Source organism: Pleurodeles waltl, chromosome 1_2, assembly GCF_031143425.1.
Source record: "Pleurodeles waltl isolate 20211129_DDA chromosome 1_2, aPleWal1.hap1.20221129, whole genome shotgun sequence".
Taxonomy (NCBI): Eukaryota; Metazoa; Chordata; class Amphibia; order Caudata; family Salamandridae; genus Pleurodeles; species Pleurodeles waltl.
The window spans coordinates 798498005-798521568 of record NC_090437.1 but is presented as its reverse complement, the minus strand read 5'-3'; the positions used below and the strand labels follow the sequence as shown (position 1 = coordinate 798521568).

General features: G+C 47.8%; 1 protein-coding gene across 5 annotated transcripts in view; it reads left to right on the top strand.

Moving 5' to 3' along the window:
- NEK1 (NIMA related kinase 1) overlaps positions 1-23564 on the top strand; it is an 800483-nt gene that overhangs the window by 524852 nt on the left and 252067 nt on the right. For all 5 annotated transcript variants that reach the window (XM_069244156.1, XM_069244192.1, XM_069244183.1 and 2 more), the window contains one exon: positions 10528-10707. In XM_069244156.1, coding sequence (XP_069100257.1) covers positions 10528-10707 — 180 coding nt within the window. The remainder of the gene's footprint in view (positions 1-10527; positions 10708-23564) is intronic.

The following is a 23564-nucleotide window of genomic DNA, read 5'->3' as shown; positions in this document are numbered from 1 at the left end:
AGAGACCTTGGTTCCACTGGTACCTTTTAGAAGGGACTTAGCTGTGTGCCAGGGGTGTGCCAATTTTGGAAATGGTACAGTTTAGGGAAAGAACACTGGTGCTGGGACCTGGTTAGCAGGATCCCAGCACACACTCAATCAAGTTAGCATCAATATCAGGCAAAAAGTGGGGGGTAACCATGCCCAAAAGGGGCATTTTCCTACAAAGTGTTCTTCGACTTTGTCGTCCGTCGGCGGCTGACGAGGGAGCGGGAGCATTGTCGCTGTGGGCCTCAATCTGCGGAGCTTGCATCAAGGGTGACACCGTGCCTCCCCGAGTTTCTGAGAACCGGAGCAACCCCTGCCCAACTTAAAAAATTCTATGAGACCATCTGTGTTCGCGCTCATTCGGCCCAGTGAAGTCTGAAGGGGCCCCTTTGGGTTCTGCGCCGGTGGCTTCGGCCTAGACTCAGAGGGGCACCCAGGGATCCATGCTTGAATCTGGACATCATCAGTCATACCACCTCGACGCTGGTCCTGACACCGATGCTCCCAGTGCCGCCTGCGCCGCTGGGCAGAGCCGTCCCCATCCTCATTCCCGACTCAGACATGGAGTGGGATGGGCATTGTATGACGCTGACTCTGGCGCTGGCAGGGGCCTTGCCCCCTATATTGATGGGCCTTATTCCTATGGTCTAGGTTACGGTGAGGAATGGGAGGAGCTGCTGGACCCTTTGGAATACCATCTCCAAGACCCTATTGTAGGAAGATGGCTCTGTATATACTAGTTCAAAGTAAGAAATAGTGTGCACAGAGTCCAAGGGTTCCCCTTAGAGGTAAGATAGTGGCAAAAGTAGATAATTCTAATGCTCTATTTTGTGGTAGTGTGGTCGAGCATTAGGCTTATCAGAGGGTAGTGTTAAGCATTTGTTGTACACACACAGGCAATAAATGAGGAACACACACTCAAAGACTTAATCCAGGCCAGTAGGTTTTGTTTTTATATTGAAAAATATATTTTCTTAGTTTATTTTCAGAACCACAGGTTCAAGATTTACATCAAACACTTTAAATGTAAGGTACTTCACTTAGATACTTTAGGAACTTTGAATGAAAACAATATCATGTACAGTCTTTGTAAAAATGGCAATAAGCTATTTTTAAAGTGGACACACTGCAAAAATCAACAGTTCCTGGGGGAGGTAAGTAAAGATTAGATTAGGAGGTAAGTAAAACACTTACAAGTCTCAGTTCTGGGGCATAGGCAGCCCACCGTTAGCGGTTCAAGGCAACACCAAAGTTACCACACCAGCAGCTCAGGGCCGGTCAGGTGAAGAGGTGCCCAAAACACATAGGCGCCTATGGAGAACAGGGGGTGCTCCGGTTCCAGTCTGCCAGCAGGTAAGTACCTGCGTCCTCGGAGGGCAGACCAGGGGGGTTTTGTAGAGCACTGGGGGGGGGACACAGGTAGGCACACAAAACACACCCTAAGCGGCACAGGGGCGGCCGGGTGCAGTGTGCAAAGCAGGCGTTGGGTTTCAGGTAGGAAACAATGGAGGGACCCGGGGGTCACTCTAGCGGTGCAGGCAGGTACAGAGTGGGGCTTCTCGGGACAGCCACCACCTGGGCTAGGCAGAGTGTCGCCTGGGAGGTCACTCCTGCGTTGAAGTTTGGTTCCTTCAGGTCCTGGGGCTGCGGGTGCAGTGTTGGTTCTAGGCGTTGGGTCCCTTATTACAGGCAGTCGCGGTCAGAGGGAGCCTCTGGATTCTCTCTGCAGGCATCGCTGTGAGGGCTCAGGGGGGTCGTCTCTGGTTACTCACGGGCTCGCAGTCGCCAGGGAGTCCTCCCTGAGGTGTTGGTTCTCTGGATCTCGAGCCGGGGGCGTCGGGTGCAGAGTGGGAAGTCTCTCACTTCCGGCAGGAAACGTGAAGGCTTTGGAAGTTGCTTCTTTGTTGCAAAGAAGTAGCTGGTTTTGAACAGGGCCGCTGTTCACAGGAGTTTCTTGGTCCTTTAGTCCAGGGCAGTCCTCTGAGGCTTCAGAGGTCGGTGGTCCCTGTCGGATGCGTCGCTGGAGCAGGTATTCGAAGTTGGAGACAGGCCGGTAGGGCTGGGGCCAAAGCAGTTGTCGTCTTCCTCCTTCTCTGCAGGCTTGTAGGTCAGCAGTCATTCTTGTTTCTTCAGGTTGCAGGAATCTGATTTCCTGTGATCTGGGCATCCCCTAAATACTGAATTTAGGGGTCTGTTTAGGCCTGGGAGGGCAGTAGCCAATGGCTACTGTCCTTGAGGGTGGCTACACCCTCTTTGTGCCTCCTCCCTGTGGGGAGAGGGGCACATCCCTAATCCTATTGGGGGAGTCCTCCAAACTGAAGATGGAGGATTTCTCAAGGCAGGGGTCACCTCAGCTCAGAACACCTTAGGGGCTGTCGTGACTGGTGGGTGGCTCCTCCTTGTTTTTCTTATTATCTCCTCGAGCCTTGCCGCCAAAAGTGGGGGCAGTGGCCAGAGGGGTGGGCATCTCCACTAGCTAGGATGCCCTGGGGCGTTGTAAGAAAAGAGGTGAGCCTTTGAGGCTCACCGCCAGGTGTTACAGTTCCTGCAGGGGGAGGTGAGAAGCACCTCCACCCAGTACAGGCTTTGTTCCTGGCCACAGAGTGACAAAGGCACTCTCCCCATGTGGCCAGCAACATGTCTGGTGTGTGGCAGGCTGGCAGAAACTGGTCAGCCTACACTAGAAGTCGGGTAGGTATTCAGGGGGCATCTCTAAGATGCCCTCTGGGTGTATGTTACAATAAATTGCACACTGGCATCAGTGTGCATTTATTGTGCTGAGAAGTTTGATACCAAATGTCCCAGTTTTCAATGTAGCCATTATGGAACTGTGGAGTTCGTGTTTGACAAACTCCCAGACCATAGACTCTTATGGCTACCCTGCACTTACAATGTCTAAGGTTTTGCTTAGACACTGTAGGGGCATAGTGCTCAGGCACATATGCCGTCACCTGTGAAATAGGGCACCCTGCCTTATGGCTGTAAGGCCTGCTAGAGGGGTGACTTACCTATCCCACAGGCAGTGAGAGGTGGGCGTGGCACTCTGAGGGGAGTGCCATGTCGACTTAGTCATTTTCTCCCCACCAGCAAACACAAGCTGTGAGGCAGTGTGCATGTGCTGAGTGAGGGGGGTCCCCAGGGTGGCATAAGACATGCTGCAGCCCTTAGAGACCTTCCCTGGCATCAGGGCCCTTGGTACCAGGGGTACCAGTTACAAGGGAGTTACCTGAGTGCCAGGGTTGTGCCAATTGTGGAGACAAAGGTACAGTTTTGGCAAAGAACACTGGTGCTGGGGGCTGGTTAGCAGGGTCCCAACACACTTTCAAATCATAACTTAGCATCAGCAAAGGCAAAAAGTTAGGGGGTAACCATGCCAAGGAGGCATTTCCTTACACCTATGGACTGGCGTACAGACCAGAGTGAAGCCAGTGATCTGGATACCTCCCCAGATACTGACATGCTTTCTCCTCCTACTGTGGCTATGGAAGAGGGTGCTTCATATTCTGTGGTGGTGTGAGGAGCAGCTGAGATCCTGGAGCTGCCTTCTGTGGCAGTCAGGACCAACCTCCTGACAGAAGAGCTTCAGCCTGGAGATTCATCTTCAAACTCCTGCTTACCTTCAATGAAGTCCTTACAGATGTTCTACTGGATACCTGGTCAAACCCTGCACAGGGGTGCCTATGAGCAGGTCATTTGCCTGCCGCCATTGCCCTGGTCAGGGAGACCCAAGTTTTCTTACGCAACACCCTACCCCTGAGAGATGGTCATTCAAGCCTCTATCTCCCATGGTGTGTTTCCTTCCGCACCCCCGGATAGGAAATTCAAGAGGCTGAACACACTTGGGAAGAAGATATTATCTTCCCCCAGCCTAGCATTGCTGTCCGTGAATCCCCATGCCTTTTGGGCCCTTATTCCCAAATGATGTGGGATACGGTTGCGCAGGTACTGCCATAGGTACCGGAGGAGACCCGGGCTGTACTTTCCCAAGCAGTTGCTGATGGATGAGACGCAGCAAAGATCACGATCCAATGTTGACTGGACATGAACTACTCGCCTGGCAGAGCAGTTTCATCAACAGTGGCCCTTAGGCGCCACGCCTGGCTGAGGACATCTGGCTTTTCGGAAGATGTCCTAGCAACCTTATGGATACGCCCTTTGATGGCACCCGTCTCTTTGGCGAGAAAGCAGAGTCTGCTTTTTTGCCCCTTTCTTGACTACAGAAGGGGTGCACAGCCACGTCCGTTGCCGTCCAGCCACCGTGCGTGCATGCTGTCAAGCCTCTGCGTGGCCAGGTATGTGGGATCCACCGCCCTTGTGGATCAGGGACCCAGCAGTCTGGCCAGTCAACTGCCCACCCTTCTGCCAAACACTGCCCCCCACACCCCTTGCAGCTGCCTCCAAACCTTCCTAGTCTGACTCTTCCCCACCAGGGACCTATCGGAGGCAGGATCCATCACCCACTGCTCTGGGAATCCATCATGCCAGACAGATGGTTTAGTAGATAGTCCAACAGAGCTACTCCCGCCCCTTCGTGACTACCCCTCCATTCTTGACACCCCCTCTATTCTTGCCACCATCCTATGACTGGATGATGAAGGATGACTTGGCAATTCTCCAGGATGACGTTACGGTTCTCCTGGCCAAGGGAGCCATGGAGAGGGTTCCTCTGCCAGTACGTTGTGGTTGCTACTCCTGCTATTTTCTGTTACTCAAAAAGGACACGGGCCTTTTCCCTATCCTAGACCTTCGATCCCTCAGTCTCTTTCTCAGGAAGGAGAAGTTCAAAATGCTCACTCTGGCTCAGGTTCTATCTGCCCTGGTGTACTGCCATTTGATAAGTTTTGTTTTGACCAATGACTTTGTGTTTCACCACTGCGCATATTAGTTGCTCAATGTTCACCAGTAGCACATGGTATGTTTTGTTCAGTTTAGCCGCCTATGGGCTTTGACATTGCATTAGTCATTACATTCTGTATTCTGCCTATTGGCTTTGACATGGCATTAGCCATTACTTTCTGTATTCAGTTGAGCCGCCTATGGGCTTTGACATTGCATTAGCCATTACATTCTGTATTCTGCCTATTGGCTTTGACATGCTGTATCCAGTCTAGCCGCCTATTGGCTTTGACATTGCATTCCTATTGGCTTTGACATGATGTATTCAATTTAGCTGCCTATTGACTTTGACATGCTATTAGATATTCTGCCTATTGGCTTTGACATGATATTATATATTGCATTTTGTATTTAGCTTAACTGCCTATTGGCTTTGACATGATATTATACATTACATTTTGTATTCAGCTCCGCTGCCTATTGGCTTTGACATGATATTATACATTGCATTTTATATTCAGCTCAGCTGCCTATTGGCTTTGACATGATATTATACATTGCATTTTGTATTCAGCTCAGCTGCCTATGGGCTTTGACATGATATAAGACATTGCATTTTGTATTCAGCTTAGATTCTTATTGGCTTTGACATGACACTAGACATTGCATTTGATATTTAGGTTAGCTGCCCATTGCCTTTAACGTGGAGTTAGACATTGCAGTTGAGAATCCAAGCTGTATTTTTCCAAGCTGTGTTTTTGCACCAGAGAACCAAGATGTTTTTCTCACAGTAGACTAGACATGATAAGAGAGAGTACATGGGTGTTGTTTTTCTTCGCTTGAGCTTGGGAACAGGAGTAGTCTTGGAGACCTGGCCAGTCTCCAAAAGGCTTGCTCAGTTTCCCAGGTCTGAGAGGAGGGGGCACACCTTTGTAACGAATGTAACAGGCTGCAGAGAGTCAGATTCGAATCTGCCGGACCTCGTGCTGGAGCTAGGCGCCAGCTGCCAGCAATCCCGTGTGGGTAGATGAATCTCTTTCTCGCGGCTGACAGGGGTCATCAGCTTGCAGACCTTAGAAAGATGAAGCTGTAAATAGTTTCCCACATGGTGAAGTATTTGTTTTGCTTTGCATTCAATATCTTATAAATATAACCTGCTATGTATATTGCAAACTGATATATTTTGTTTGATTAACGCGGGCTTGAAAGCTACTAATTCGTCATTCATAAATATTGTGGTTGGGGAAGAATTAACAACAATAAAAGTCTTCTTTGACCTCAGAAGTGCATTTCTGTTGTGTTATGTTAGTGCTTAAAAACTAGATAAGAGGAAAGCACTACACCTGGGCCCAGGACGTTGGATGGTAGTGTTAGACTTGCAGGACGCTTATTTCCATATACCCGCCCTGTCTGCCAACAGATGCTACTTGCGGTTCACGGTAGGCCACAAGCACTTTCAATCTACTGTGCTCCCCTTTGGCCTTACCAGCGCCCCTTGGGTGTTTACCAAGGGGATGGTGATGGTTGCAGCTCTTCTGCGCCAGTCAGGGTTTCAGTCTTCCCTTACCTCAACGACTGGCTGTTAGAGGTGGGCTCTCTTCAGGCTGTCATCTCCCACCTCCAGACTCCGGCGGACCTTGTGCATTCGCAGGGGTTCACTATTAACATGCCAAAGTCACACCTGACTCCCTCTCGGGCGCTCTCTTTCATCGGAGCTGTTCTGGATACAGTGCAGTTTCGGGCTTATCCTCTCAAGAAACGAGTCCAGCGTATACAGGCTATGATACCAATGTTTCATCATCTATCCTGGATTTTGGTGAGAATTACTCTGAGCCTGCTGAATCATATGCAGGCTTTGCAGTGGAACCTGAAGTTCCAGTGGGTGCAGCATCAGGGAAATCTTTCAGACATGGTCCAGATCTCAGAGCAAAATGCGCGAGCCAGGATTGGGTCTGAGGCGGATCCATCTCTCTTCCCCAACTAGATCTCACATTAGTGACAGGCGCGTCCTGGGCTGGGGCGGCCATCTGGGAGCCAGCGGAGTCTAGACTCCACATCAATCCATTGGAGCTCTTTCCAATCAGAAAAGGCAGTGCAGGTGTTTTCAGACAACAGCATTGCTATGTGGTACTGCTACAAGCAGGAGGCTCTGCACCTTTGGACATGGCTGGAACATCAGGATGTTTTCCTGCTTGTTCAGCATCTGGTGGACTCCCTGAATGCCAGAGCGGACAAACTCAGCTGACAATGCCTAGTCGATCACGAATTGGGTCTCCATCCGGAGGTGACGCAAGGTCTCTTTCAGCGGTGGGAGAGCGTTGGTTAGATCTGTTCACCACTGCAGAGAATGCACAATGTCGGCAATATTGCATGTTGGAGGTCCCAAAGGGGCAGTCGCTCGGCGACGCTTTTTGTCTCAATTGGGACTCACACCTCCTGTACACCTTTCTGCCCATACTACTTTTGTTCAGAGTTCTCAAGAAGATCCAGAATGACCGAGCCCAAGTTATCCTTGTGGCTCCTGTAGGGAGCTGGGTTCTGGTTGCAGTACTCTCCGTACGTTTTGCTTGGTTTTGGATGCCACCTCGAATGAAGTGCACTAGGTTCCTGCTAACCAGGCCCCCAGTGCCAGTGTTCCTTCCCTAAAACAAAGACACCTGGGCACTTGATCCCCAGTGACAAAGCTCTTCAGCCCCCTACATGCCCCTAATAAATGGTACCACTGGTGCCTAGGGCATGGGTACTGGAGAGTGCTGTAGGAAAGTACCATCTTTCCAGCATGGTTACCACCATTTTTTTCATGATGTCAGTGTGTTTAGACTGTAGTTCACTGTGATCCTGCTAACAAGAGCCCCAGTGTCAGTACTCTTTCCTCCAAATCTGGTTGCTGGTAAACTTTTCACACCCACAATTGGCATACTGGTGCCCCTATGTAAGTCCCTAGGATATGGTACTTAGGTACCAGGGCATTGGTACACCAGGGGACCCCCATGGGCTGCAGCATGCATTGTGCCACCCATGGGAGCCCATGCAAACTGTGTATGCAGGCCTTCCGTTGCAGCACCCGGGAAATGGTGCATGCACCTTTCACTTAAGATGTAAGAATTGCCTTATATCCTGGTTGCTGCACTTAGATACTGTAAGTCACCCCTCTGGTAGGGCATTAAGCCCAGCGGGCAGAGTGCATGTCCCTAAGTGTGAGGGTACCCTTGCATGAGCAGGGTACCCCTACAAACCCCAGACTCCATTCCCTGGGCTTTGTAAGTGCAGGGACGCCATCTTAAGATATGTAGTGGACACTGGTCAACATGAGTGGTCCAGCTACATAATGGCTTCTCCAAACCTAGGCATGTTTGGTATCAAACATGTTGGAATAATGCAACTAAACTGATTCCAATGCTAGTTGCTTGATCCCCTGTACTGTGTGGGACCCTTAGAGGATCCCCCACTTCTGCCTTTGCAGCCTTACGGGGTCTGCATACAAGCCTGTGTTGCTGCTGATCCCAGACACTGTTCTGCCTCCCTGCTGCTGAGCCTATCTCAGGAAGGGGAAGGCAGTACAAAGGATTTCCTGTAAAACGGAGGTGTGACCACCTCTTCTTTAGAAATAGGTGTCCCTGGGCTGGGGGTGCCTCTGAGCGGTACCAGACTGCTTTGAAGGGCACGTTTGGTGCCCTACTTGCATAAACCGGTCTGCACCAGTGCAGGACCCCCAGTTCCCGCTCTGGCATTAAACCGCACAAAGGACAGGGGAGTGACCACCCCCTATCCAGCTTCTCCCCTAGGGAAGTGCACAGAGCTCTACCAGGTGATCGCTTGATTCTGCCATCTTGGAAATAAGATGAGCACAGGCCCTTGGGAGCATCTGACTGGTTAGTCCTGCTGGGTGAGGTCCCTGACCCCCTCTGTTAGGTAGGTCACTGCAGTAAGTGTCGAAACCGCCTTCCTGGGTTACTTAAGGCCTCCCATGAGGGTGGGACACTAGATTTGTCTACAAGACTTTAGGAACCATTTGCAAGTCTCCTCTGCAAGACACTTCTGCAACCTGGAAACCAGAAACGCTGCTGTTCTTCGTTGGAATCCAGAACAAGACTGTAACCAGTAGGAGTGCTCCTACTGCAACTTTGTTTCCAAATTCTGCAAAGACTTCTGCAACCTTGTGGTCGTGCATCCACCAGAGTCACTGGGACTCTGCCTGCACTTAGGAAAGCAATAAGGAATCTCTCTTGAGGTGACGGAGTCACTACCCTGCATCTGCAGGCACCTCCACAATGACGACCGGCTTGTGGATTCTGCTGTCCCACGGACTCTTTGAGGCTCTACAACAAAGATGGTGGTTCTATGGGTGTTCAGAGGTGTGACCTATCTTCCTTGCAACTGGGAAGTCGTTTGTTGTTGACCAGGCTTGTTGACCGTTCAGTCCAAAGACCTCCTAGCTCCAAGAAGCCCCAGCCTCCAGCACTCTCCAGCTGCAAGAACGATGTCCTCTCTGCAACTCCTGCAACATGGGTATCCCTCTTTGCTGTGCTGTTGAGGCCTCCCTGTCACACCCTGTGACTCCCTGTGCCTCCTGCCGGAGGGTCCTGCTGGGGGCTCCAACGATTCCTGCTGGCTCTCCTGCATGCTGAGGGCTGGCTGTGACCTATCTGCCAAGGTTGGGGTCACCTGGACCTTGCTAGTCCCCTAAAATCCTGCAAAATCCATGCAACGCTTCCCTGCATTTGCCAAGGCTTGTTGGTGGTCCCGTTGACCACTGACCCCTCTGTCCAACTTCCCTTGTTCCAACTGGTTTTCTCGGGGTCCTCAGGGAAGGGTCCTAAAACTCAAAAACACCAACTGCGACTTCACCATGTTATCCTGTGGACACTGACCCAAGATTACTACTCTCCACACGGGTGCCTGGGGAACCCTACCTACTTACTTTTAGGGGTTTAGTACTTCCCCAGTCCTAAGTGTCCTTGCGTTGTAGTATGGGTTAGGAGTGATTTTTGCATTCCAGTTTTTTTTAGTATATGGTCCTCCCCTCTCTCCTCTCCCCCATAGGGGGGTCCATGTTATTTTATGCCTTTACTTACCTGTTGCTAAGTATATTTTTGTCTGTTCATATCTCCGGTTAGGAGATATACCAAAGTTAGTTCTATTGTGTATGTTACATAAAAATATCATGGTTCGTTCTTGTGTGTACATCACTGACTGACCTGGATGATACTTGTAACTGCTTTACACCCTCCTGGATAGGCATTCGCTGTTGTCCTCCACAGCTACCCTCACAAGAGCTCTGGTTATCTAAAGCCGCCTACACTATCACTAAGGGTTGCCTGGACTCAGTACAGGGTGCCTCACCTATAGGTGTACACCAGATACTGAGTCAGCCTGCTACAATACAAATATAGTTCCAAAATAATGTTGTTCCATGTCATGTGGTTCTTTTGTATCATCTGTTCCCTCTGCAGATGGTCTATCTTGTGACCATCTTCAAATCCTTGGGCATAAAAATGTTGAATTAAAGACATCTGCTTAGAATACAATATTTTAATTACTAGATTAATCAGAGATCATGTTTCAGAAAATGTTTCACCTTAACACCAGTGGCTAAAACCTAATAGGAAACCACAGCTGAAAACCTAATTTTAGGAACTAACCAAATATTTGCTTGTGTTTCAGAAGTTCATCAGGGAATTATGGAGAAACTACCAGTTGTTGGAGAAGAGAGTGAAGCAACCGTGGACACAGCTGAAATTAAAAGTACAGAATCTGAGAGGGGCCATCCCAAGGATGGAGAAGGTGCACCAAGACCTCCTCTGCTGCAAGTCTTGAACAATGTGAAAGAAAGTAAACCAGAAGGTGTGCATGTATGCTGTTAGCTCTAGTCATATAGTGAGCAAACCTGATCAAGCATGCATGTTAATAGTTGTGTCAAAAAATAATTGTGCATCAGTTTAAGGAACATTGTGCTTGAAACACACAAGTCAGAAAATGGGGACATGAAGGGCAGTATGATGACATAGCCTTATGATGAGTATTTATTTTAAATTGGATCATTGAAGCTGAAAGATATATGAGAATTGACTGTACTCGTCATTTGAAATGTGTGCTCTGAAAGACGAGGTGGAGGCAAGAGAGACGTAGATGAGTATAACAGTGCTCCAGAATGATTTCTTTTTGGTCTTTTTAGAACTTGGCCATCCATTGTGATCGGTCTGTCTGTATACATTCCAGACTTCCAGAGGGAGCGACTCAGACTGTGCCGCAAAATATAAGGTTGCCCATTGAACGTGTCACCATGTAGCATGTTTTCCTGTTCTTTTTGATTAATCAGACTTTTTCTCTTACTAATGCTTTTTTCCTCTAATTCAGTGCATATTTTTATAACATCTTTTTATTGTTTTTAACAGTTTGAAAAGAAGTAGCATCACCATATACCACAGTTTCAGACGGAGGAAAGTTTATTATTAAATCGCATACACAGTTAGTTCTGTATGCTCATTATTCAAGCCAGGTTGTTTAGAGAGTAATTCAGCAGTTTGTCCCACACGTTTATATATTTTTGCTTGCATCATCCTGATTTATAGAAATATTCTTTACCAGTCCAATCACTATGACCATTCCTGAGTAGAGGAGCTTTATTAGATCGCCAGTATTGAGCAATGTCATGTTTTGCAATTAGTAATCCTGTTGCCACCAGGAGTCTTGTAGTCCGCTGCCTAAATCTCTGCATGCTGTGTAGTTAGAATAGCAATAGGTACGTGCTGTTTTGGACATGATAAAGACTTGTTAGGCAAGATGAGAGACAGTTATATTTTCAGAGGTCCTCTTTCCATATAGGTATTTATAGTTATGAACTAGTTTCTATATAAAAAGCAGTTTTTGCTTGCCTGTATCTTTGGCGTCGCTTGACGAATCTTCATTAATTTTCCCCCAAAAAGTCAATAGTCACGAGAGCTGATGTCTGGAAAATTTCGGTTTAATCCGCCAAGCTGGGGCCGAGATAAAGGGCGGGTGAAAATTAGAGCTTTTCAAATGTTAATTTCCATAGGAAAAATGTAATAGCGACTGCACGGAATTACACCAAATTTAATAGAAATATACCCCTCCGGGCAATTCTTTCACCCAAGCCCTGGAAACCACCAGGCCAGGGGCTTCTATATAGCTAAATGCAGGGGGCTCAAGGCCCCCCGTGACCTGCAGCTGCAGCCAAGACACAGCAAACACTTTAGGTTTTGAAAGCGGGACCTTTAAAGCAAGACCTGCTGTCAAACTCCGAAGCTTAATCTCTGTCCCTGCACGTGTGCAGGGAACAGAGATGAAGTGATTCAGAAAGCATGGGGCTGCTGTGAAAGCCAGGTATCCCATAAAGGGGATTTTATTAAAAAATAAAATACAAATAAAAAAATAGGGATCGCAGGGGAGCCCTTGATGGCTCCCTGAGGGCCCAGATAGCTCGTAAAGGACTAACAATTCATTAAAAAAAAATACATAGAGGGGCGTAACCTATCCCAGATAAACCCTTGAAGGGTGAAAAAAACAGGCCTAAATAAAATAAATAGTTCAGTGTGAAAGTGAAGGACTTTGACACTGAGCACTGATGGTTCGAGTCCAGCTGGACTCGTTTCCCTTTCTCTTTTTTTCTTCAAATGTTTACATAAAAAATTAAAGGTGCTTTTATTACTTAAAATAAAAAAATACATTTTCATTTTTGATTTAAACAAACATGTCTTTTTAAGGGCACATTTGGTGCCCACCTCGCATAAAGCGGTTTGCATCAGTCCAGGGACCGCCGGTCCCTGCTCTGGGACGAAACTGGACAATGGAAAGGGGAGTGACCACTCCTCTGCCCATCACCACCCCAGGGGTGGTGCCCAGAGCTCCTCCAGGTGGCCACTTGGTTCTCCCTCCAGGGTGGGTCTGATTCAATGTGCAAGATTCCAGCAGGACTCCTCTGCATCATTCATCTCATCTTCTGGCCACCGGGACTGCAACTGGACTGTTCAGGAACCTACATTGTGCAGTTAAAGCAACGACTCTGCTCTGCAACATTGTTTCTCTGCCTCCTTCCAGCAACTGCAACTTTTACCCGGCTGTGCATCCTCGGAGGGTGACGTGTCTTTAGCCTACACAAGAATGAAGAAGGAATCTTCCCTTGGAGTGAAGGAGTCACTCCCCTGCATACGCAGGCACCAACTACAATGACGTCCGGCTGTGTGGATCCTCTGTCTTGCAAAACTGAGTGGATTCGGCAACACAGGTGGTGGTCTGGAGTGGTCCCTTCAGTCCTCTCTACCAGCTGCCCAACTTGAGAGACCGTGAGCCCTTGCCTCTCCTTGAAGGACAGTGCCCCGGTGGACTGCGGCTCTTGCAGCTGCCAAGGCTTGTTGGCTCTGCTTTCTTTGGATCTTCAGGCTCTGTGTAGCCTCAGCCTCCAGCACTCTACCCTGCAAAGCACAGTGTCCAGTCTACTGCTCCAGCGACCTGGGACTCCTCTCCAGGTGTGCTCAGTGGGCCTCACTGCGACTCCTGTGCTTGCTGCCTGTGGGGGCTGCATCCTCGTTTTCTGACTCTACTCACTACTGAGGGCCACCTGGGACTCCCCTCCTTGGGTTGAGTTCCCCTGGACCTCTGCAAATCTTCATCTTCGACTTTTGCCTTTGCCAAGGCTTGTTGGTGGTTTTCCAGCACCATTGACGGACTGCAACTCTTCTTCCGTCGTGGGACATCGCCTGCATCACTTCTGGAAATCTTCTCCTGCTCTGGTGCTGCACAGCTGTCTCCTTGTCTCCACCGTCGACTTAGCCATGCATCTCCAGAAGGGTGGGTAGTGGCTCCTGCCACAGCCGGACACTCCAACTTGAACTGGACTTGGTCCCCTTCTTTTGCAGGTCCTCTTCTGTCGGGATCCACCTTTGTTTTCTTCCAGTCTTGCCTGGGTCTTGCACAGTCCTTTTCCAAAGTTCTCCAGTGGGTTTGGGGCAAAAACAGGTATTTACCTCTTCTTTCCTGGTCGCTGGGGGGGCACCCTGGTACTTAATTTATGGGGTTCCTAGTTCCTCCAGCTCCCCTCTACAAATTCCACTTCCTTGGGTGGGGGGCTGGCTTTCTTATTCCACTTAGCATATGGTTTGGTCTCCCCTTAGGACCTTCACTATTGTTTTACTGTTTGCTATTGCTTTCTGTGCTATTCTCTGATGTGTATATAATAGTGTGTTTACTCACCTACTAGTGAAGTATTGCCCATACAGTATTTTAGTATTTGTGTTACCATAATAAAGTACTTTTATTTTTGTAACTCTGGTTCTTTCATGTGTGTAAATGCTTTGTGACTAATGGTATTGCTTAAGATTTGCATGTCTCCTAGATAAGTCTTGGCTGCTCATCCACAGGTACCTCTGGAGACACCTGGCTTTCTAGACACTGTCTACACCTCACTAATAGGGGATACCCTTGACCTGGTATACGGTGATAACACCAAAGGTGCTCACCACACACCATGCCAGTGTTTGAAGCTGGTTCTGTATATACTATATCAAAATGAGATATAGAGTGCACAAAGTCCAAGGGTTTCCCAGAGGCTTAACAGAGGCCAAAGTAGATAATACTAATTCTCTCTTTTGTGGTAGTGTGGTTGAGCAGTTAGGCTTATCAGAGGGTGTAGTGCAAAGCATTTGTTACAGGGAGTAAAGGAAGCACACACTCAATGACTAATTCAGATAAGTACATTTGCAAGTAAGTATCCAACATATGTATCAATACCACTATTTTTTAATTTTTTTATTTGGCAAGTTATACAGTTTTCAAATAATTAGCAATAATCTGTAACCATCCCAACAAGGACACTTTCAAACACTCTTGGTCTAAATAGCTATTTTGATAATCTTGATACAATCCTTTGTAATAGCAAACATCAGGTAAGAGAGAAATATCTGTTTTTTTTAAAGATATAGGAGTATGCTTGATTTAGTATCATTTCAATTATTTGTACCTATATTTGAACCTATATCCACTACCATGGGCATGGAGCCATATCTAACATGGTTTTAAGATTCAGAGATCAGATTTTATCTCACCCGTTTTCGTGGAAATAGGATAAATTTTTTAGTGGCCTTTACATGCTCTATATTCTGATCCTAGGCTACGGTTTTTACGTCCAGTGCTCCGGGGTAGGTCTTTTGATAACCATCTGGAGGGCTTCATTTTTGTCCAGCATCTTGAGTTCCCGGTAATCTGCTGTTGAGTTTTGAATTTCATTATAGAATCGCTGAAAGTGAGGAAAAAATATCTGTAATAGTGTGTTTAAATTGAAAATCATTTGTGTTTGTATGTTCTGTAGAAGGCTATTTTAAGTTGTTTTATGAAGATATTTTGTTTTAAACTGCGCATCATTTATGTTTTGATTAGTATTTTTTATAACTTTGTATTTGTAATCATGATTAACTTTTAGCTAGCCATAATTATTGTGAAGTTGTGTATTATGATTTTTAAATGTTTTTCTTTTGTATCTTTCATCGAATAAAGAGGCTGATGATGACTCCCTTAGTAAAGTGGACTTTCACAATTAAGCATCCATCCCACCTGCATGCCTGCAATGCCTGTCAGTCCATCCCCGAATGCCTGACAATCAATCCCAGTGAAAATTTTGAAATTCCCAAAGGTGGGGTGAAGACCAGTTATAGAACATAAATCCCCCGTTATACCATTGTTGTTCCCACATCTGTAGTGTCACCTACAGTTTTGGGGACATATATAGTCATAGATCTCTCTCTCAACCTTTGGAATACATACCTTGGACAGAGATCTTCCTAACAATGTGTGGTCAGTATACTCCCACTATTTGTATGTGTCTACATATGACCAATTCAGTAGGAATGGTAGCTGCAATGCCTGGTAATGTCACAATAGGTAGGTAATACTCTGCCCCCTCTCTAGATCTTCTTGTCCCCTGTTTCTTTCCAATAAATGTTCTTTTGTCCTCCCAAACATGCATATATCCTGAAAGTTCGCTTATGTCAATACCTTTGGATACCCATTGTCAGAACATGAAAAGGATAAGGAATCCTAAGTAGTACTGTTACCCTCACCACCGTGATCCGTACCCCTAAGACGAGCTATATGAACACCAGCTGACAAGATCCTCTTTAATATCTAAAGTTGTCTTAGTCACATTTGTCCGTAGCATCTCAGAAATTGTCTTTGCTTTGTGGTGAAATTTGTAAGCGTTTGCATCATTTACTCATGGGTAGTAATATTTAACTCCTAGGATATTGCCAAGTTAATTTTAAAGCATAACATTTCTTGGAATCATTCAAGCGGGATAGCATTGTTGATTCCAGTGGATTGGTAAGTGTGCAAATGAAATAATTTGTGAAAGCTGTAGCTTTAAAACTTATAGTTACCCAGTTTCACCTCCTGCATATTCCTGATTCTCTGTAACAATGGCTCAAGGACCCCCACACGGCCCTGAGGCGAGTGGGGTGTCTGAACTTGAGCTGGAGGATCTGGCATTTCTTTGGTGGTCACGGCGACACTGTGCTCAGGAGTACGAGCAGTGCCACGAGGGACGGCCAATCTGATAGAGAATTTTAGCTGCAGATTTTTTCCTTTGAATTTCCCAAGTGTCAGACTCGATCCAGAAACTTTTGCTTGAGCAGTACCCCTGCGTGCACCATTGATGTCGCGGTCACCTATATAGGCGCCACCCAGGCGCGCGGACGTCAGTTCTTTTCTTTCTGCGCCAGTTAGAGCTGATTTGGATAGAGCTACCTAGCTGTTGTTTTTCTGACAGATTTTTTTCTGCATTTTTATAAAATATTTTTCAAAGTGTCTTAAACAGATGTCATCCAGAAAGGTAGAATTCAAACCGTCACCGTGCTGCGTTGGTTACGGACCCTCACCTTGTCTGCCTTTGGTGTCTCGAGTGAGACCATTTGTCAGGCAGCAACGTGGGCATTACTGTACAAGTTTGCAAAACATTACTGGCTAGACATTCAGGTCCAAAGAGATGGGCATTTCACCCATTTGGTCCTGCAGGACCTTTTAGTGTAGGTAAATTTGTCTGCAGCCCACCACCAGGATGGGATGGCTTGGGTATCTATTCAAAGGTAAGGAATCTGCAGCTAGAAGTCTCTATGAGATGAACAAGTTACTTATGTTCGGTGACAAATTATCTGGTAGCGACTATATCTAGCTGCAGATTCCTTACACCCACCCATACCTCCTCGCTCTGCGAACATATTTGCTAGGGTCAGTGTGATCCCTTTCAGGGCCCTAGTTTGGGCACACAATCTGTAGGACACTGGCTCTGTATATACTATACCAAAGTATAGGCACTCGGAAAGACACAGCTTGCAGTTAAGTACCCGTGACTTCAGGACACAGACTTTGGGGAGTTTAGGTCATCGCTGTGGGGCCACAGGTCAGCACCAAACACAAGCCCTCAGCGCCACAGGGGCGCCCGGGTGCAGGGTGCAAACATAGTGTCGGGCGGCCAGTGCTTTTCAATGGAGGAACCCCGGGGTCACAAAGAGACTGCAGGCTTGGTCCAGGGAGTCGGCTGAAGAAGACCAGTGGCTGGACAGATAAATAGAGAGTCCACTGGATGTTGCTGGACCATCTGTTGGGTTTCTCAAGGCCAAGGGTTGGGAGAGACGTCTCCACAAACCTAAGCAAGATGTGGTAGACTATGTACTAGGCCTACATTCTAGGATGGCGGAGTACATGGAGAAGGTACCCAAAAACCTTGAGGCCAGCCAACAGCTCCATGAGCAGTGGTATGACCAAAAGGCTGCACTTGTAGAGTTCAAACCAGGTCCCCTAACTGGATGGCCAAACAGAAGCTCAAAGGGGAAAAACCCTACTCCCTTTGGAGGCACCTCTCTGTAGACGAAAAGCGGACATGGCAAAGGACATCACATCTCTTTTTGAGCTTTTCAGGAAGTCCCATTATCATACATTTTAATGTCTTGTTGAACCTTTAAACAAGTCCATTGGTTTGTGGGTGATAAGGTGTTGTGAATTTGTAGGTCACCTCACACTCAACTAGCCTCTACGACTGCAGACCACCAGATGGCCTTGGAGACCCGTGGGGAGGTCTCCTCTGGGAAGGATGCGAACTCCGACTGGAAGACACAGGGGACGTCATTCTGAATACAGGCACCTGAGCCCTGAGCTGACACTAGTGCTACATGAGTGAGGGGAATATTTTGACAACGGGCTGGCAACTGTGCATATTAACATTGCAGCACTATATGAACAGTGAGTTGCCTTGGAGTGGTTGCTGGAAATGAGTGGTGAAGCTCGATTGGGGTCTACATGAGCAAGGTTGTGCAAGTGATTGTGGGAGACATATGCTGTACACTGGAAGCCTTCTTGAATTTAGCATGGCATGCCTGGGTTTGCTGAATGCCAGGGGGTAACGGTGGTATGAATGCCTACTATGAATGCCTACGGTATGACATGCTGTAACTTGAAGTTGCTTCTCTTGGCGGCAATGTGACTGTTATGCATTGGATGTAAGGTGCAAGACTGTGGAAAGAGGAGTGGGTGGGTGAGGATGTACGACGTGTGATGATCACTGTATGTTTCCATGTATTGAATCGATTGAATGGGTTGTTTGGTAATCCAAGGACTTGACAGGGGGATAGAGTTTCTACAGTGCTGGACTTAATCATACAAATTATGATCAGATGTTATAGGGAAATTGACTTTAAGATGTTTTACGTTGGTGTTTAGGGATGGGGGGGATTTCCGTGGAGGGTTGCTTACGGAGGGAAGTTCAGGCGTGAGATAAAAGGTGAGGATGTTACAAGTCCTGGAACATAGAAGATTGTGTACAAGCATGTGGCACTTGTTTGCTGTTTTTTTGTCCTGGGTGGGAGACGGGAAGTTTTGTTGGGTTATTTGATTGGTTGATGTGTTGCGGTCATTGCCAGATTGACATTATAGGGACTATCCAAATTGATCAATTAGTGATGTATGTTAATATCTAAACGAGTAAGTTAACATTCAAATCTTGTAATGTATGGGGCTGGGTTCTTACCAGAAGACATACAGTGTTATCCCTTCTTAAATGGCATGGGTGGGTGTTGCTTGTTTGCAGGAAACACATCTTACAGATGAAGAGGCAAACAAATTTGGTAAAAACTGGAGGGGTCAAGTGTACTATGCCAATTATTCATCATTCATCTGTGAGGTATTGATATGGTTCGCAACAGGCATACCATTTGCATTGACATACATGGTAGCGGATGTTCAGAGCTGATATCTGTTGATATCCAATCTGTAGATTGGATGGGGTGGATGTAGCCTTTGTAAATTCCTATGGGCTGAATGTGGACAATGACTCATCCTATAGTACAATAAGGGATGCTGTGTTCTTGGTGGCTGATACTAGCCTGTTCGGGGTAGGAGACCTTAATTGCATAACAGATGGAGAATTGGATCAACATCCTTGACGGCAAAACACTAAGCTGAGGATGACATCACAGCTACGGGAGGTTATGGCACAACTGGGCTTATGTGACGTATGGAAAGAGAATCACCAGATGAAACGGGAGTAGACATGGCACTCACTAACCTGTGGTACATTCAGCAGGCTAGATCATATTCTGGTGGTTAGGCAAGTGGCCTCCAGGATGCTGGAAGTGTCTCACTTGTCCTGTTATTTATCTGACTATGCACCAGCAGCATGCGTTCTTGAATGGGGGAGTGGTCCCTGGGTTGCCATGCACATGGCGATTCCCAAATGAGGTACTGCAGGATACCGTGGGTCGAGAAACACTAGTAGAGGCACTAGAAGACTATTTTAAAGTCAACTGAATGACCATGCAGAGTTGTGCCACGGAGTGGGAGGCGATGAAGACTGTGTTGAGGGGCAGGTGTATGGGCCTTTCATGCGGGGTGCGTTAAGCCCTCCAGTCAGAACTCATCCACAAGGAGGACACCCTGGCAGAGTGACAAAGGCTCCCTCCTGAGGATGAGCAAGGGTGGATCAAGGAGGCCGCTTTGCGGCATCAGGTGGCATCTTTAAGGGACAGACTTGAATCTGTAAGGGTAAGACTTATACCTTGAAGTCTTACCACCAACTGTTGCATATAGAGGAAGACCGCTCAGGGCACCTCCTGGCATGGATCCTTTGCTGGGAAACCCCATGCTCTCCTATGCTTCATCTTAAGACCCTGATAGGGACCGATGCATGCACGCTGATCCCGCGCGCACTCAGGAACCACCTGAAACTGGTGTATAGTGGTCCACACAGCTCGGATCCGGGGAGAATTTCTGATTTTCTTGTGAATCTGCCACTCATGCGGGTAGAGGAAATAGCAGCACAAGATGTGGATGCGGAGTCGCATTGGAGGAGATCAGGCTGGCGCTAGCATGCCTCCCTGGGGGTAAAGTCACTGGGAGTGATGGCTTTACTGATTAATTTTATCAAGCTTACACAGAGGAACTTGTGCAACAGCTGCTTGAGGTGTATCTAGAGGCAACAGAAAAAGGAGTGCTGCTCCATCCATGAGAGAGGAATGTGTTACTATGATCCTAAAACCAGACTCAATGTCCTTGGATCCATCTTCTTATCGTCCTCTCATGATGATTAATACTGACACTAAAGTTTCTTGCAAGGTCTTGCTCTCCGGCTGCTGCTGGTGGTTTCCCAGTTGATACATTCTGATCAGTGCAGGTTTATATCTGGGTGGAACACGACCATGAACCTAAGAAGGTTGATGCATGTTATACATGAGGTCGTAGAGAGTAGGGAAGACCTAGTGGGGGGTGTTTGTCGACGTAGCCAAGGCCTTTGACACTGTGAACTGGCAGTATTTAATGAGCATGCTAGAAGCAATGGGATTCGGACCACAGGTTAGATCGTGGATATGACTGTTGTATACTGATCCCACTGCTAGGGTTAGAGTTGGCCGATTATGCCCGAACCCATGGAAGGTGAGTAGGGGGACGTGGCAGGGCCACCCGCTATTGGCGCTACTTTTCATGGTAGCAGTGGAACGTTACGCTATACAAATTAGACAGGAAATGTCAGAATGGGACATTTCTCTGGGGGATGTGACACATTTAATGTCACTCTATGCTGATGATAGTCTATTCTGTCTCACGTCTTCCGGGGAGTCCTTGCCCTTGCAGTATCTAGATTCTTTTGGGGACCTTAGCGAATTGTGGATTATCCCATGTAAATCATTTGTGTTCCCGCTAGGGAGGATGACTGAGGCGTATCTCACTTCTTTGCCGACCCTCCTGTTGCGATGGGAAGACTGACCAGTTTCAGTATCTGGGGATCATGGTGGCCTCTACTCAGCGTAAATGGAAGCAATGCAATGTAGATAGAATTGCAGAGTTCCTGAAGTCATCGATACAACTCTGGAATTCTCTCCGACTATCGCTGATGGGACAAGTTGCGATGGCAAAAATGGTCATCCTGCCACAATGCCTCTATACCTTGCAGCACTTCTTTGATATCCTACCCCGGTCGACCTTCAGGTATCTGCACTCATTGCTCAAAATGCTTATTTGTGCGGGCAGGATGAGTAAAGTACCTCGTGAACACTTATATTTGCCTACAACAGAGGGTGGGCTTTCGGTACCAAATATGAAGCTATATTACCTCGCCTTTCAACTGCAGCATACTGCCCATTGGCTCACAGAGGGGAAGAACTGGGGGAGGACTCTCTTGGCAGTTGAGAATTGTGCCACTACACTTCCGTGGTTACTGCACTCCGGCGGACAGGACTCTGCTAGGGTTCTGTACCTTATTAAGAAAACCATGTCCCCACGGGAGCAAGCTGTGAGGGTTGTGTTGGAGAGGGCCCCCTTCGCCCGGTAATTGAATTTCTGGGACCTACTTGCCTTCCGAAATCTGGCTAATGCAGTGGACGTTGCATTGTGGTGGGAGGGGGGTTGTGAGCCACTGGGTAATCTCTGTCCAAAAGAGGAATTAATTATCTTTGAAACCGCGCAGGAAGTCTTTGCAGTGGGATGTGGGCAGTTCTTATTACACGCTAGTATAGCCCGGGAGTTGTGACCACATATCCGGCTGCCCTGCCTTCCTCACTTATGATTAGGGCACTTTTGGAGTTTGGGGGGGGGGGGGGGGACGTGGGGGGTTGGGCAGGGCACAACACTTGGTTTCACACCTATATAAATCCATGTTGACTGACAGGCCTAAGACCCAGTTTCCAGCAAAGTCTTTGTGGTAGGAGGATCTGGGAACACCGATAGAGGAGACACAATGGCAGAGGACAGTTTCATCAGTTCCCACAGTATCCTGCAATGCTCGATTTAAGCTAGTGCTCTTCAACTGTCTCCATCGTACTTGCATTACCCCGGTGCTCTTGCATAGAATAGATCCCACTACGTCGAGTGGATGTCACTGCTGTCCAGAAAGTAATGCTTAATTTCTGCAATTGGGATAGCACTGCCCATCAGTTAGAGCGTTTGTGGATGCTGTAGTGCTGCACCTGACGGATGTATGTGGCATTAATATACCACATGACCCAATGGTAAGTGTGCTATGTGACATAAAACCACACAAGGACAGGAAAATGGAATATAAATTTAGTCAATTGGCTCTCTTGTTGGCGAAATGAAGGTTGGCAATTACTTGGACTGGTTAAATGGGCCTGAGTGTGGTTGGCTGGAAGAAGGATGTGCCACAATGGATGGTGACTGAGCAAGACTGCCTCAGGCAATGCAGGCGAAATGATAGGATGGTGGAAGATCTGCAGGTTTGGGAGGCATAATTGGTGAAATTTGAGGGAGCGGAGGGAGAGACACCGACAGAGTCATCAAATGAAGGGATGAACACTTGAGGTTATGAGACTGGGTCTTCTGCAATGGCAAGAGGGGGCACATGGGTACAGTTGTACAAACAATACCTGTACCAAGTAATGTTTGGAGTGCTTTGAGTGCCGGGACATGTACCCGAAGGCTTAAAGAGAGCGGTCCCTGAGGCTTCTTGCGGCCTGGCTCTCCCTGTCACTCCCGGTCCAGAGGAAGGTCCTGAGACTGCTCACGGAGCCCACACTCTTCATCGTCCCATTCAAAATCTTTGGGACACTCGGGTAAGTATGAGAAGAAGTCGAAGAAGAGCAAATGTAATTCGACTTCACCCCGTTGGTGGGCTGAGGCGATGTGGTAAAAGGAGCATCATTGCTCTAGGCCTCTGTCCTTGGAGCCAACTTCTGGGTTGGCTCCGTGCCTCCCCGAGTTCCAGGGAGCCCGGAGCCCACCCTGCCCAACTCTGTGAGTTCTATGAGGCCATGTGCCTCATTTTTGGGCAGTCCCCTATCATGGTGGAGCGCCTTCTGGCACCGTGGGGCTGGAAGAGGCCCCCTCAGTTTCTATGCCAGCGGCTTTGGCCTCGGCCCTGAAGAGCACCAAGGGATCAGTTTCAGGATCCGCACTGGAGTTGGTCGGGCCTGTGGTCGGCGTCAATCTCATACTCATTGCAGACCCACACACGGAGCCGGACCGGCATTGCTTAGTGCTGATACCGACTTCGATGGGGACTTTGCTTCCTAGGTGAGATCCTGACCCTTATTCTTGTGGGGATAGGGACGGTGAAAGTATGGTGGGGCCAGGACCTGGGTGAAGCCAGTGGTCGAGACACTTCTCCTGACTCTGGCATGCTTTCTCCCCCTACCGTAGCTATGGAGGAAAGAGTGTCTTATTCAGTGGTGGATAGGAGAGCGGCTTAGGTC